This window comes from Parus major, chromosome 14 (genome assembly GCF_001522545.3).
Source record: "Parus major isolate Abel chromosome 14, Parus_major1.1, whole genome shotgun sequence".
Taxonomy (NCBI): domain Eukaryota; kingdom Metazoa; phylum Chordata; class Aves; order Passeriformes; family Paridae; genus Parus; species Parus major.
Genome location: NC_031783.1, coordinates 8994624 through 9010888, shown reverse-complemented (window position 1 = coordinate 9010888; position 16265 = coordinate 8994624). Strand labels below are relative to the sequence as shown.

The 16265-nt window shown below is 41.3% G+C and overlaps 2 protein-coding genes across 3 annotated transcripts in view; one reads left to right on the top strand and one right to left on the bottom strand.

Moving 5' to 3' along the window:
• Positions 1-10: 10 nt before the first annotated feature.
• Positions 11-15581, top strand: CDR2 (cerebellar degeneration related protein 2). Its single transcript, XM_015643005.3, has 5 exons — positions 11-254; positions 5419-5531; positions 9957-10105; positions 10261-10425; positions 11525-15581. Exons 1-5 carry the CDS (start codon positions 176-178, stop codon positions 12390-12392), a joined length of 1374 nt encoding a protein of 457 aa, XP_015498491.1. The 5' UTR covers positions 11-175; the 3' UTR covers positions 12393-15581.
• POLR3E (RNA polymerase III subunit E) overlaps positions 15097-16265 on the bottom strand; it is a 28650-nt gene continuing 27481 nt past the window's right edge. For both annotated transcript variants that reach the window (XR_004499418.1, XM_015643004.3), the window contains exon 21: positions 15097-15943. Coding sequence is in view for 1 of the 2 variants with exons in the window: in XM_015643004.3 (XP_015498490.1) it covers positions 15887-15943 (57 nt within the window). In the remaining variant the exon portion in view is untranslated. The remainder of the gene's footprint in view (positions 15944-16265) is intronic.

The following is a 16265-nucleotide window of genomic DNA, read 5'->3' as shown; positions in this document are numbered from 1 at the left end:
CGGCGCAGCCCGGCCAGAAGGGGGAGAGGTTCGGCAAAGTCCGGAACCGCTCGGCAATGGCCGGAGGCGGCTGCTGAGGCGGGGAGCGGCTGCCGGCTCGCTCTGCCCCGCTCGGCGCAGGGGGATCGTGGGGTGGGCGCCGCCGGCTCAGCCGCCTTTGAGGGGAAGGGGCGCGATGCTGGCCGACAGCCTGGTGGAGGAGTTCGAAATCCGCGAGGATGAGCCCTGGTACGACCAGCAGGACTTGCAGCAAGGTGAGCCGGGGCGGCGGCGGGGGGCGTGTGAGAGAGGGTGTGTGGCGAGCCGGGTGTGTGAGGGAAGGCACCGTGGGGAATCGCGGGGGCGAGGGCAAGGGCCGCGTTGAGCGGGGCGTGTGAGGCAAGGGGCTGTGGGGATCCGCCGTGCGCGGGGTGTGTGAGGGCAGGGGCTGCGGCGAGGAAGGCGTGTGAGGGAAGGGGCCGCGTTGGGCGGCCAGGAGGCAGCGGCGGTGCGGGGCTGCGAGGGGCGCCGGGCGGGGCGGTGGAAAGGGCGCTCGGGGGTCGGGGGCGGCGGCGGGCGCGCGGTCGTGCCGGGCTCGGAGCCCGGGATCTCCGCACGGCCGCACTTCCCGCCGCCGCGGAATCGCTGTCACCGGTAACGACTGCGGCCGTCTTTGTCTGAGGGAAGGAGGTGCGGCAACCGAGCTGAATGGTGCCGGGGTCCCTCTCCGCCCGGAGGGGGGGAAGCGACTCTGCGAAAAGTTGCACCTTGCACGGAAGGTGAAGGGAGAGGCGCTGGAAGCATCGGGATAGGATGCGCTATTGCGCCCTGTTGAGTTCTTTGTAAGGGTTTCCAGTCGATGAAGTTGTAGTCGTAGCAGTGCTCGATTAGTTTGTAGGTTCCTTATTAAAAGCTCTTTAGATTTTCTTATTAAAAAATCATATAACTCCACTGTGCTTCAGAAATATACATGTATAGCTTCTGTATGTAATTCCATCAGTAGCTCTTAAAACACCACATGCAAGAGGTAAATGCTGTTCATTTCACAAATGAGAAAGGAGACACAGAAATACAAGTATATTAGCATGAAAAATCTTTTAACAGGCATGATACGGAAAGAATGTGCAATTTCCTTAAGAGCTTAGTGGCATTTATGACTGGTATTTACTTAAGTTACTTAGTTCTACTTTTTGTTCTTAATCCCGAGTTTGTTTTGAAAGGCCAGCTCAAAGCTGTGAAGTGTCTTCCTGCAAACCTGCTCCAGTCTTACACGTTTTGCTTTCATATTGAAATACATTAATTCTTGGGATTGGTGGGTGCTTCTATACTATAAACCATAGAGAAAGCTAAGCAGTATTCACAATGAGAACAGGCATCTGACAGCAGAAACTCTTTTTGAGATGGGACCAGGTCTCTCTAATTGTATGCTATATAAAATAGCTGACTGTTTGAAAGCTGTATTTAGGTACTCTTCACCCAAAATTGATGTTTTCCTGGATCTAGGATACAAACAAATCAGTTTAAATAAGATCCTGAAACTACAGTTTGCTGTCAAAGGGAAGAGAGTGAAAAATTTGAAGACATGATTCAGTAATGTTTTTATTATGTCAGTGTTTATGGAATAGAAGACCTACAAAGACTTCACAAAGTATAACAACCGACTTCTTGTCTTCTTGATGTTTCTCTACTTTCATCTTTTAATCAAAATGAGTGAAATAATCACCAATTGACTCTGCTGTCAGCTTTTAAGAAGCAGTGTTCCATTCTAGAGGTCAGTGCATTTAGGAGGTTTGGTTAATGTACTCTTAACATGTGGACAATCTTTTTCTGGGGGTTCTCTCTTTTCAAGCCTAAATGGAAGCCACAAATAGACTTGCCAAAAGGAAATGGAGGAAAATAAAGCGATGGACAAGTTGAAATGCAAAGAGGAAATTCCTTTCAGGAATGTTTTAAAAAAGTTGTGCTGTACTTTATTTCTGGACTCTGAAGCATACACTCCTCCTGCTGCTAAGACACACGGATGTGTGTAAACAGGGCAGTAAGAGTGCTTATCTAGGTCTCGTGAAACTCTTCAGAACCCAAACAATCAGTGCATGTTTAAAAACTGATGAGTATGATTATGAGAACCTAGCTTGTAAAACATTAGAAAGCATCCTGAAACAAGCTTGAAGTCCTTGTCAATCAGTCTTTGAAACTTAAAATTAGGGAAGGGGTTTCAGAAAACCTTGACAGTCTTCGTATGTACCAAAGATTTTTTCCTTGATAATGGAGATGGGCTTTTCTGGCATACTGCTCATGCATAGAGTGCTCATGGAATTCTTGTGAGGATGGGAACAGCCATCCTTCTGCAGTGTTTTGCTGAAGTATACTGACCTTTAAAAAAGAATTTTTCTATATGGACAGCTCTTTTTGCATCTTGCTGTTACTCACTTTTACAGGACAGAGGGTGTCCTGAATACAGAATAGAAAATAGGAAGCTAAGTAGAAAAAAAAAATTGTTTTACAGTTAAATAAACACACTAGGCTTACTTATACACATCACACAATAGACTTAATTTTAGATTGAAAATTCTCTGAATAATTTTGTTAGGTGGGTTATGAAAAAGTAGAAGAGAAGGATTTTGATACTGTTTTTTATCTTTTTTTCAATGATGGTAATGCAGTCAGAAGAGACTGTGAAGCACTGGTAAGGGAGGGCCGTTCTACATCAGAAGACATCTTTGAAGTTTTATTTTGGAGATTTATGATGGAGCTGTTAAACACCAGTACAACTAATCAGATTTACTAAAACGAAGATCTTTAGATCTGTACATATGCATTTTGCATTATTAAAAACCTCTCTGCTTCCATCTTTATGGTGAAAAGGAAAAGGCATGTCTGTCAGAATTTAGCTGTTGCTTTACATAAATTTACAACAGAAAATGCAGTTTTGCTTCTGCTGTTCTACCGTAACTCTCTCCAGAGAAATGTAAATTAATACTTTCCATTTTGTATCTAGAAAACATACATGTCACATCTCTCTTGTAAAATTTGCTCTTTATAGAGCTTCCAGGTACTTGACAATGAAAAAAAATGGATGCAAAAAAATTCTGAATTTTAGAAGAGAGGAAATTATTTCTGTACTTGCTTTCTCTAGAGTTAAGGTTTTATTGTATATTTCTGAGCACTCCCACTTGTATTCTCCCCCTCAGAAACAAATTGCCTTAATTATAAAAGTGTTTCTCCCATAGTAACCCATTTGTGCTTCTGCCAGTCTAACAAACAGAATAAGTGTGAAGTATGACATGAATTCTATTATTCACCTTGTATTCCAAGTACTGTGTGGTATGTGCTATTTGATTAGTAGATGAGGGGGCATTTAAGAATGAAGCTATAAACTCCTAAATGTGCTTAAACATGAAAACAAACTTTCACTTTGGGAAGGGAAATAGTAGTAATTCCATTATGCATTATGTCTTTACCATAATCCTAAATCCTCTCTAAAGCTCTTATTCTACTCTATTAAAATAAAAGAATAGACTATTTAGTCTTTGCCTTGAATGATGCTAGTATTGTTTTAAAGATGGTGTCTCCAAGTAAAGATCTGTGCAGTACAAGAACTTGTGAAGCAGGACTCCATTTTCTATAGGATAATGAATTCATTGAATTTGAGGACTACAGTATTCTTGTAATGAGATAGAACAAACAGCTTGGTGTTTGACTGGGAGTTACTCTGTCCATGGGTAAACAATGTGCAATCTGTTTACCAAATGGGAAAAATTTAAGCAGGATGCCTTAAGGTTTCCTTATCCAAATACTTTAAATCCTGCTTCATTAAGAGTGGTGCTAGAGTGAAAAAGTGATGTGAGGATAAACTCCTAAGTATAGACCAATATGCCTTGTGCCTTCTAATTGTACATCTTTTGAAACTGAAGAACTCTCATGCAGTGGGATTTCTTTTAAATAATTTTTATGGCATTTATGCTAAGAATCTGACCTTAAGGTAGGAAACAATGCATTGTGGCTGTAAAGAATGTGTAAAGAATAGCAAGCTGTTGTTTTGCCAGAATTGGACATCTACAGCTTCATAGACAAATGTTTGTACTGACTTGTCCTTGTTAGTCTGAATTTGGTCTTTGGCATATGTGTGGAGATAGAGTAATCATTTTGGACAGGCTGCCAAACTGAAGGTTAGCACAAAACAATCTTGGAGCGGTACTGTATGTATTACAGTTCCTAGCTGATAAGATAACTGGGAGGGGGCAGGAAAGAGGTAGCCTAATATGTTGAAAAAGGGCATTGCAATCAAATTAAAACAGAATTAATGTGTTTTCTTCTCTGGCTGTAACTACTGATGATGCAGTACATGCCTCCTGTTTATTAATTTAAGGCTTCTTGATGTGACTCGAAGTTTTTCTTGACTTTTCTTCTCTTTCTGATTAATAATACAAGTTCTGTGTGAGAACTAACTAAGTGATATTGCATGCATGCAGGTCATGAATCATGTGATGGGAAGGAGGTGGAAAATAAAAGACTTCTAGTAATCTCTTGAATCCTTGACATGTTGTACCCTCCACAGAGTAACTACTATGTTAGCACTAATACCAAGATTTATTACTTTGGCACATTATGTTAACTTTTAAATTACACTTGTCTTTTAATGTAATAATAAAGAATATCTAGCAATTCTGATGCTGTTGAGCAAATATCAAGCTTCCCTCTAGAATGGAGCTGAGTGTTCAGATGACTTATTTCTTAATTTGCAACAACTGCACCCTGGAGGTGATTGAAGATGACTGAAGTGAAATTGAGATTAAATGCCTGAGAACAAATGACATTTAAAGTGATGTTTTGGAGCATATGAAACAGTTCTTGTCACCTGGGTTTATGAGCTTGAAAAGCAGAATAGCTGCAAGTCTCCATCAATTTTATGTCTTTTGCTATTACTGTTTCACCATAAAAAGCATCTGAAACTTTCACTTTGATCCTGAGTGACTCTACCTCTGGTAGAGGGGTAATAGGGAGGAACAGTCAAGTCAATAAAGAGTTCATCTGCTTTGGCCTGGGTCTAGACTGATGAACATTTACAGGGTCTGCTATGCTTATTCTTCTGGGTGCTGTAAAGAGGGTGAAGCCCAAGAGACCTTGGGCACTGCTGGTGCAGAATGGGCACTGTGTGGGAGGTGAATGTGGTGGGGTGTGTCAGAAGGGCCACAGAGGAACTGAGGAAGCTTCATGACATTAGAGTGTCTCTGGGTCACAGGGCTGACTTAGACTTGCATTAGATGGTAGATGAATATTCTGCTTAGGTAAAAGCTAACTTCCATGTTGGGTTCTGGCAATAACTTGGAGCAGTTATAACACCAATAAGAAAATACCTCAAGTATTTGATAACAGGCTTTAGTTTGGATTACATCATTGTTTCTCTCACTTATATGGAAACATGATTTCTTTGTTTAGATCTTCACCTTGCTGCTGAGCTTGGGAAGACTCTACTGGACCGTAACACTGAACTAGAAGAATCCTTACAGCAAATGTATGCAACAAATCAAGAGCAATTGCAGGAGATAGAGGTAAAATATCTAAAGGATCCCGCGTGAAAGCATGTAGACCTGCATCATACAGTGTTTAAGTTAAGATCTGAATTTCTTGACATCTAATGGAAAACACTGAACAAACTTTCATCACTTCTGCTATTTTGAGAATTTGAGAACTGGTATAGATGACTTATACTTAGAACTGTTCCCCTGATTACCAGAAGCTTTGTGCCACTAAATGTTGGATTTGGTTTGTTTAATGACAAATGACTGGTATTTTTTGGTTTTTACAGAAAAAATACTTCAGTTATTTTTATTGCTAAACTTTGCTGATCTTGCCGTGTGAAATAACAGTAAATTATATGTTGATAAATACATGAATAATTTAAAATATTACATGAGAATGATTGCAGCACTGAAATTTAAATGCTGATAAGTGCAGAAGTGAGATTTAAGTAAAATATGAAGATATGTACTTCCAGTACACTGAGCTGTGATAAAGGGAGCTAAAGTCTATTTCAGTGTAAAAGACACCCTGCAAGGACAAAAAAAACCCCAACCAACCAAACAACAAAAACCAGAAAAAAAAATCCCACTGAAGTAGTATCTAAATATAGGATATAGTGGATATATTGTGCCATATTTTCCAGGGAAAAAAACTAAAAACATGACCATCCTTTCAAAACCACTCACCTTTAGGTAACAGAGTGAAAAAACCTGGCTATTTCTGGCAATTTCTCTTTTTTTTAATATTGCCTGTGTTCTTGCAGACCTAGCATTTGTCAGCATAATGAGATTTTTTTTCAGCTATTAGAGGGCAATGCATGGTCTCTAATAATTAAATTATTAAATATTCAGGACTTTGCTGACTGACAACATACTGAAAATGTAGTCAGCATTTCAGTTTGGTTCTGGTGTGAATCACAGGGAACAGGCTGTGACTGGTATGTACCAGATTTTTACAAAATCTGAGTTCCTTTGTGCTAGCAGTACTGCAGTTAGAGATGTGCATCTTGTACAGCTGCAACTTCAGACTGAAAATGCTCACTACTGTAGTGGCAACAAGTAACTGAAAGAATCCTAACCTTAATAATCACAGAATTATAGTTATTTTTAAAGTAGTCAATAAAAATGCAGCATTTTTAATAAGTGGTGAGCAATTTCTGAGTGCAGAAATTTATTTATTGTTGCATTGATTTGTGGGCGTGTTTTTAGAAGTTACTTTTGTTTTATACCTCATCTCTTGGCTCTTTCTTCTATTACGTGCTAACTGTAATCCTTGTTATCCTGTTCATGCTGAGATACAATGGTTGGAATAGCTGATACTTACATTACTGCCACAGCATTAGAAGATGTATTTACTTATGCAGAGACTGAAAATACCTCATTGCCATGAACAGTTTTCATAAAGAGATCAATTCTTAAGGTGTAGAGAGGACAAACACTTAAAAGGTGCTATACAAATACTGTATAAGAGGTACTTGTATGGACAACCATATTTAAGAAAGTGTTTAGCAGGGTTACAACACACCTTTTGAAATAACACATCAGAACTTTGTGATAGGCAACTAACCTGGCTGATCAACTGTAGCTACTTAATAAGCAGATGTATTTTAACACTATCTAGAGATGTGGAAAATATATTACTGCTAAGCTACATTGATTTACAGAAATAGTCTAGTGCTGTTAATACAATATCCTGTTGGTTTAAGCCAGTTTATTTGCTTAAGCTGTTCTGGTGGTTCAATGTTTATAGACAACATAAGAGAGCTTCAGCTCCAAAAGTGTCACAAATGTCCTTCCAGCAGTGATCTATAGTTGGTGTGTTGCAGGGTCAAGTACATGTGTGGTCAGACAAACTCAGATATGACAGATGAATTTTTTCTCTCATGTCTTGGTTTACCAAGACTTTGTCAATACTACTATTTGAAGGCTTTATCTGGTACCCCTTCAATCTCTTTCCTCCTCTCCCTCAAGGAGGGTAGGAGATGTGTATTAGATTGTCCTATTAGCTCCTTCCAAGAGGAGAGGGAGAGAGTGGGAGAAAGTTTTTGTGGTGCTTCTGACTTACAAATAGTGCCTGCACCTTTTCTTTGCCCAGATTGCTGAGCTAAAGGCTGTATTTGTATCTGCTGTAGCAACATGCTGTCTTCTCAGTCCTATTTCCTGTCTTAATCTTTTCTCTTTCCCCAGTGCCATTTAAAAATGTAATAGCAGCACAAAATTTTTCTTCCTCCAAAGAAGTTTCTTTTGCATCTGGATTTCTGTCAGAAAAGAGAAAATGAACCCCTTGTTCAAATACCCAGAGAAACCCTCCAGTTGAGGAACTGAATAAATCAGCATACTGGCATGAGGAATTGTTACAGGAATTCACTGAAACAAATGGGAATAAAATTTGCATATGCAAGGTGTAAAGCAGTTCAGTCAATTATTTTCATACCAACATTTCTGTCTCTTGTGGGATCACAGGATACCCTGTTGCACAGAATGCATGTGCAAATGGCATAATCAGTCTCTGTGCTTGGTTTTTCCCAATTTTCAAGTGCTTGCCTTTGTAACCTACATGTGATCTTTCAGCTATTCCTGTAGCTACTCTGCTGAATTTCTGTACTAGCTTTTTCAGTGCAGTATATCCATGTAAATCTTTGGGAGTTTTTTCCTATTAATTTGGATCTCACAGGTAGCAAAGTCTAAAACTGGCTGAGAAATCATTCTGAAATATGGCACTGCCTTGTCTGCACTGTAAGGGAAAGGTCAAAGGCTGTGGTGTGCTTAAGATTACATCTCGTATATTAAATACTAAGATATTAAACATTTTACAGCTTTGGATCATTATATCTGACCTTTGTGCTGACACGTGTGCCACTAACTAATCACTGTAGATGTAATAAAGGTTGCATGGAAACAGCAACTTTATTTCTGCCTGAATCTCTTCTCATAACTCAGATGTTGGAAATCCTGACAGTATCCAGTTTTTGTGAGCCAGAATGCAAGGTGCTTCATGTTAGGTGCTTGGTTGTAGGGGACATAGATGTGAACTTCTAAAGTATTTATTACATCATGGTGGTCTGGTTATACCAGGCCAACTGGGTACCAGCCCAGAAGATACTGGAGATGGAAGGTGGAGGAAATGCTGCTTCACCCCTTCCACTCATCTCAAAATGAGTGTCTGTAAAAGCCCATTGTAAGAAGTGGCAACATCTCTTCAGGCACCAAAGCCTTGCCTCGTGTGCTTAGCCACACTTGTATTGCTGAAGAAAGTCTGAGGATCTCCAGCTCCTTCCTTCAATTATAACCAATAGGGAAAGTTAATCTGAAATGGGTCACATTGAGATTCCACTGCTAATCTATGTTCTATTTTTGTGTAAATCCTCTGTCATGTGTGCACAGGCTACAAAAGGATCTAGCCAACAGCTATCATGTTGATCTCCTAGAAGTCTGTATGGAGCAGTTACTAGTCCTAGATTAACTTATTATCTGTTCTTAAATTGCCTAAAATGTAAACCCACCAATCTTTTAATGAGGTAAAAGGTTAAGTAGAATATTAGAAGTTTTGAGTATGTAACAGGCCTATGTAAAGAGAAGTAATTCTGCCTAGGAGTTTGCTGGATGTTCTTACTTGAAGCTTAGTTTTAAGAAAGTAATGTGTAGCAATACAGATTATTGTAAAATACAAATTCTGTATAATAAAAAAATATTTCAAAATATTAGGGGATTAGACTCAAATAGAAAAGAACTGTCTCATGTAAATGCTCATGTCCTGTATGGGAGAATATAAGACACTTCTTTTAAGAATTGTAGGCGATTGTGGACTGCTTAAGCTAAGAATTCCAAGCTTTCTGACATTATTCAGGAAACTAAACAGTCTATGTAGTTAATTGTAAAACCCAAGAGGATTAAATTGAGAATACTTCATGTGAGTAGCCCACATACTGTCTTTAGAGTGACCACTACCTAAATTCTGCCTCGCTGAACCTAATGCTGCTTCAGACTGGAAGAACTTAGGCTTAGTTGAAAATACATTTAATTATGGATGATGCTATCCAATATTTCAGTTTTAATGCTGAGAAAGTTGTTGGTTCAACACAGTTAAGAAACTTCTGTTGGAGCACACTGCAACCTTTAGGACACAGCAGACAGGTAAGGGCTGTGTTGGAGCCTGAAGGCTCTATCAGTGCTGACTGCAGCACAGCCCCATGCAGAAGTCGGCACAGATAAGGACAGCTGGCACCATCAAACCCAGCTCCTCCAGGTAAAAGGGCTGCTTTATCAGCCTGGGGTGACCTCCACGACAAAGGCAAACTGCCTAGTGAGTTACTGATAGTGTCTCTTCAGCTTACCAACGTGGGAATTTGCATTTGGAAAACTCAGGAGTTTCTCTCTGAATGTGAACAAAATGCAGCTTAGGAGCTGTAGCTTGTGTTTCAGGAGTAAACCAGTAACAGCAGAACTGTGTTGCAGTACCTCACAAAGCAAGTGGAGCTCTTGCGGCAGATGAATGACCAGCATGCAAAAGTCTATGAACAACTGGATGTGACAGCAAGAGAACTGGAAGACACTAATCAAAAACTGGTTGCAGAGAGTAGAGCTTCACAACAAAAGATAATAAGGTAATAAACTTTTACAAATTCCCTCTGTCAGCTGTTAATAAGAGCGGTCCAGGTGTATTTGTGTAGTTACTGGGTGTCCATCTCTGTCTAGTGGTGTTCTACAATACTGGCAAATTGAAAGGTTAGTTTTATTTAAAGGTCTTTCCACCTTTTAGCTTGACAGAGACTATTGAAAGTCTACAAACACACATAGATGACCTGCAGCGACAAGTGGAAGAACTGAAAAAGCCTGGACGAGGCCGGATGAACCAGGAGAGATCTGAGCAGCCAAGATCAATGCACAGTTTCTCATGTTTGAAGGAGCTGTATGACCTCCGCCAGTAAGACTTTTTACCTTACATAGTAAAGAACACTGAAACTATTTTAAGCAAAGCTTTAAAATCTAAGACATGATCACAGATACCAGACAAGCTGGGAGAAAAAATGTGCTGATGTTCACAACTAGCAGAGTATCTGTTGTGTGGTACTGTTAATACTTATGGCCTGCTTCTAGACCACACCAGTATTAGTGCTCCACTTTCTCCCCAGAGCCAGCCATTTCAAATGGTAGCCTAGAAAGCTTACAACAATTTGCACCCCAGTGTTATCAGTCAGATAAAAGCAAGCAGCTAATCTGAAAAACAAATTTACTAAATGCAAAATATTTCCTGTAACTCTTTCCTCGGATGTCCATGGATATTTCTGTAGTTTTTTCAAATTTAAGCTGGTTCAAGTGACACCTACACTGGGAAAATGGTGCCTGGGGTGCTGGGCTGCCTTTTAAATGTAGAGCCATATGACCCAGCTGAGCTGCCATAGTGCGGCCCTCAGGACAATCACCTGGTAAAAGCTCAGACTAACTGCAAGCCTAGAGGGCAGTTTTGTAATGAAGCACCTCCACAGATAGAACAGGTTCTTGTGTCTACTCTAGAATAAATCATAAATCCGAAAAGAATTTCTTGTCAGTTGAAAAGACAAGTGGATCCTTCAAGCTGCCAAAAGCTTGTGAAAATACCAGCCTCCAGCATTGCTTTGTCAATTATGAAACTTGTTTCTACATTAATAGTGACAAAAGTTACAAGAGTGGAGTGCTGTAGAAGAAATTAATGTCAGAAACTACTGCATGGTACAGGGAGGCAATGTGTATCTAAACTTAAATTATAATTTAAACTTGTATTGTTCAATCAGCTTGTCTGTAACATGGAACTGTTAACAAGCTGCCATTCTCCCTAAGCTGTGAGCTTGGTTCAATGGCATGTAAGTCCTTACGAACTGTTCTGATTACTAAATGGACTGATTGGTTCATGCAATGGCCCCTGTTAGTGCTCTGAAGTGTGTTAGCACACAGTTTAAATATGCCATTAGTTACCCAGGACAAGAAAACTTTAGGTGTGGTCAGCTGTACTTCTGTGTTTGATAATCCTTATTTTGTTTCTGCAGGTATTTTGTTTATGATCACGTCTTTGCAGAAAAGATTACTTCGATGGATAGTCAGCTAAGTCCTCTAGAGGAAGAAAATGAGAAGTTGAAGAAGGCAGTGACAGTTCTGCAAGCCCAGCTGAACCTAGAGAAAGAGAAGAGGGTAACTATGGAAGAAGAATATAGTCTGATGGTGAAAGAAAACTGTGACCTGGAGCAGAGGCTGGTTGATACAGACTTGTATAGGGCTCGTGCAGAGGAGCTGGAAGCAGAAGTAGCTGAAATGCGACAGATACTTCAGTCTGAGAATGCGCTCCATAATGCAGAGAAATTGGTTCCAGAATCCTTTTTCATTTCATTCAAGGAATCTCTGGACAGGGAGCTTGGTCAGAGCCTGGGAGATGATGGACTTCTGACAGTATCGGAGCTTGAGAAGAAGGCGCTGAAACGGAGCAGCAGTGAAAGCCTCCTGAGCAGTGCTGCTGGGGCAGACATTCTCAGGGGCCATGAAGAAACGTGTATTAGGAGAGCTGAAGCTGTGAAGCAGCGAGGAATCTCTGTACTCAATGAAGTTGATGCTCAGTACAATGCTCTGAAAGTGAAGTATGAGGAACTTTTGAAGAAGTGTCAAATGGATGAAGATTCTTTGAAACATAAAGCTGTACAAACACTGAAGCAGTATTCCAAAGACCTAAATGTGGGGAACACCCAGTATGATCTTTCAGCTAGCAATCACGAATTCACAATTGCTGAGCTAAGTGACTCTTCCACAAATGCTCCCCCTGAATATAAAGCACTATTCAAGGAGATTTTTAGCTGTATCAGAAAAACAAAAGAAGAAATAGATGAACACAGAGCGAAGTACAAGACTCTATCATCTCAGCCGTAACCTTATCTGTAGTCAAGAACACACTTCATGTGAATGTCAGAAGACCCCTTAATCTGATGTGTTTCTTGAGCACTCAAAATGAATGTTTTGGATTGGCTGGTAGCCCTGTAGTTAACAAGCTAGTTAGTTATCAGCTAGATTCCCTGTTCCTGTGTAGCAGTAGATTTAATGTTTAGCACTGTCACACAAACTATTGGTTGTAAAACAAACAAACAACATAGCTTAATCCTACACTACGACTTCATATTGCACTTCAGCTCTTGCCAGAGCAGTGACTGACACTTCTTTCCTTAGTCCACTTCAGAAATAAGAGAGCTAAGAACTCTGAATCTCTCACAAGAACCAAACTAAAGCTTTCCTTTGGTTCACAGGGATGATCTAGCCCTGTGACTACAATGATGCAGAAAATGAGCAAAAGCGAAGTCCCAGGGCAGCATCTCCTCAGCTCCAGGAGGGGCACGGTCCAGCTGATCTTGCTTTGGCAGGGTGGTGGAAAGCTGTGCTTGCTTTAAGCCAATACCACGTTTTCACAATCACTAAGCTCTCCCACAGATTAATATAAATGTCTTCCTATGAAGAAAGGATTTGATGTAAAGTTTGTGTGGCTTTTTAGAGACGGTTTCCTTTGTAGGGCACTTTGTCTTAAGGCAAGATACTGTGAATTGACTATGTGTTATTTGGGACCTACAGGTCTCTGGTGGAATGTCTGCAAAGTACATTTTAATGTGTATTTGGTAAGTTAGAGAGTTGTTATTTAGCTATTTAACTTTAGAAGTAGCATTGACATAGTGGAGTAGCTTTTAATGTTGCATACCACAAACTCAAAGTGCTTGAGGAGACAGGCGAGGTAAAACCTTCTAGTGTTTTGTCTGTTGCTTCCAGTGTTGGCCTCTCTGGACCTATTCCATGCTGCCTGGGGGGTGGGAGGACGGACACAACACCGCCAGGACATATCCTACTGAAAATGGGACCACACTCTTGTTTGCCCTCTCCTTTTCCACTCCCTAATAATAATTCATACAATACTTAATTTCTGAAAAACATGGAGGTTGTTCTTTAGAATGCAGAGAAATTAAGAGGAAGAAAAAAGGCACAATGAAAGGTGACATCCTTCTCCTTGTAAAGGGTCTCCTAGCTTAATGTGGCCAGCAATTCTTGGGAAGCAGCTTCCTGCAGAGTTGCTGTGAGGTACCAAACCCTTGACCCAGAATGTTGACAGTTTCTCAGCTTCAGTCCAGCAGCTGCTGCTGCAGCTCTGCTGCCTTATGCTGTTCTCTGTTCAGCTTGTCCTTCAGGTGCAGTATTAAGACTTCACGTTGTGGGAGTTTCTCTAAAACATGTATTGCAGTCTGAAAATTATTTAAAAATGGGAATCTGAATCTTCTGAATATTTTTCTAAGCAAATAAATATTCCAGTCAAGCTACATGCGTAAGTAGTAATTACATCCATCTGTGCCAATCAGGAAACTGAACTTGGTGCAGATGGCACCTGCATTATCTAGTCTTGCCATCTTTCCTACAGAGCTCAGATGGAGTTCCCATGAAATTTGTATTTTAGAAAAGTTGCACTACATAGAAAAGAACAGGTCTATCTAGGACAGAAATCGAAATGGAAGTAAGTACTACTGTTTTTCCTCATTGTTGTGGTATCTGTCAGCACTGTTCAAAAATGAGGTGAGGGTGGGGAAAGCAGAAAAGCTGCTCTGCCATAACTGTCCTGTCACTGTGTCCTTGCCACCTGCACCCATCTCTCCCCAGTTCAGAGACTGGAAAGCAGTAATGTGAGAAAGGCACAAAATGGTTCACTACCAGTGTTCCTTACCACGTTAGGGATGGGGCAAACCACACCTGCTGGGCAGAAGACATGCAAAAGCAGTTTGGTTAAATAGGTGTTCTTCAGTGGTTTACTACTTTTGGCTAATTTAGAGCACTTAGATAGAAATAATTTCTATGCTTTAAAAATATCAAAAATGAAATTTCCTCAGAATTTCTTCGTTCTTCTGTACCGTACTTCCCCCTTGGCTACCTGTGCCATTGCTGAGTTTTGGCCATCCTGCAGCACTTACCTGTACAGGCAATGCAACAAATCCCTCCAGGCTGGGTTCTTATTAGAGCTTCTCCTGGAACATGGCTTTTCCAGAGAGCTTTCCAGCCACAGCCACTGGGTCAGTGCCAGCCAGGGCTGCCTGAACATAAAACATATGCCTGTTTTATTGATGCAGTTAATAAATGACACTAACCTATTAAATAAGGTAGAGTTTTAGCAGTTAAGAAATAGCCATTTTCCACCAAAATGTGAAATGCCATAAGCACGGTAACAATATTCTTAGCCAATCTTATCTGGATTAACTACCTTAATCTTCTTATTTTGGTCAACAACTCAACTCAGCCTTTTCTGAGCATAAGCAGATGAAATCAATAGAATCCCCTTGAGCTTCTCATGTGATGGACGCTGCAGCAGAGAACAGGAGCAGCAGTGACCGTGCTGTGCAGTGCCCACAGCAGACACTCCTGCAGGTAAGGCCGGTTCAAGATGAGCCACCTGGGCTGGGTCCCTGTCCCTGCTGCTGCACATCCCCAGGGAGCTCAGGGACTGCACTGCACTTCGCTCTCTGCCTCTGTCCTTCCTTCCCAAGCCTTCAGGATGTAAAAAGAGCAGATGCAGCTTCTGTTTCTTCTTGGACAAATACAAGGTGGGGTAGAATTGACCTTTGAGATAAAATTTTATTTAAAAATTACACAAAATAGAGGTTTTACATGGTTACCGTGTGGTAACTACAGCTGGATGCCTTCCAGAGGGTGCCCTCAGCTACTTACCTTGCTCTGTCACATACAGTAATGCACAAAGTCCCTCAAACCAACCCCACACCAGCGGAAGACATCCAGTGGTTGTTCCCCATGTTTCAGATGTAGGTACTTCTCCAAATAACTCATTTCACAGACAACAGGTGAGAACAATGGTTATGTAGTACAGAGTTCACAGACAGTGATTTTGTTCCCCCCTCCCAGGCCTGACATTCCCATGAACATGACTACCTGCTCTCTCTGAAGAGGGCTGCAAGGGCTATGACAATGCTCACACTAAAGTATGAGCATCCAGGGATTTAACAAAAACTGGGATGTTTGTAAACAAATTTAATTTATTGGCATTACTTACAAAATAAAGTTTTAGACCATGATTTTCCATCATGTCTGTGTCACTATATGGTTTTATTTTTTCATAACGAAACAGAAGGAGAATTGCAATACATTAGAAATCCCAGATAATCAAGCTGTAGACAGGGTCCCATGGTGCCTTCCCGGCGGCTCCCGTGCCTCGGAGGCCATGCGAACTCTGGGTGTTGGGATGTCAGTGGCTGCCCGCGATGCCCACGTGCCCCAGAGCAGCTCAGATCCCGGCCTGGCTGCCAAGGCCACGGCATTGCTCCGGCTGTGCTGCCTGCTGTGGGTTCCTCTTGCGTCCCCGAGATCGCCTGACACCGCTGCCACCGCTGTCAGGACTGCACTGTCCCCTTAAGATACCACATTCCACCGTAGCTGACACAGCAGTCCTGGGGAGACAGGGAAAGGCTCTGTTGGGCTGCCCAGGGACATGGTGGAGGCACCATCCCTACAGGCGTTTAAGAGGTATCTGGATCTGGTGCTGGGTGATGTTTCGTGGTTACAGTGCTACTGCTGCGTTGAGGGTTGGACTGGGTGATCTCAAAGGTCTCTTCCAACATTCTATGATTCTAAAGTCCATAAAGCAATGGGAACAACTGGCTGGCTCTGGGATAATAAGCATGATAGGTAACAAGCCCTGCTCCAGAGGAAGCAGAGAACATGAACCCAGGGCACAGGGCATCCCCACCCTGAAGGACAGATGGCTTCAAT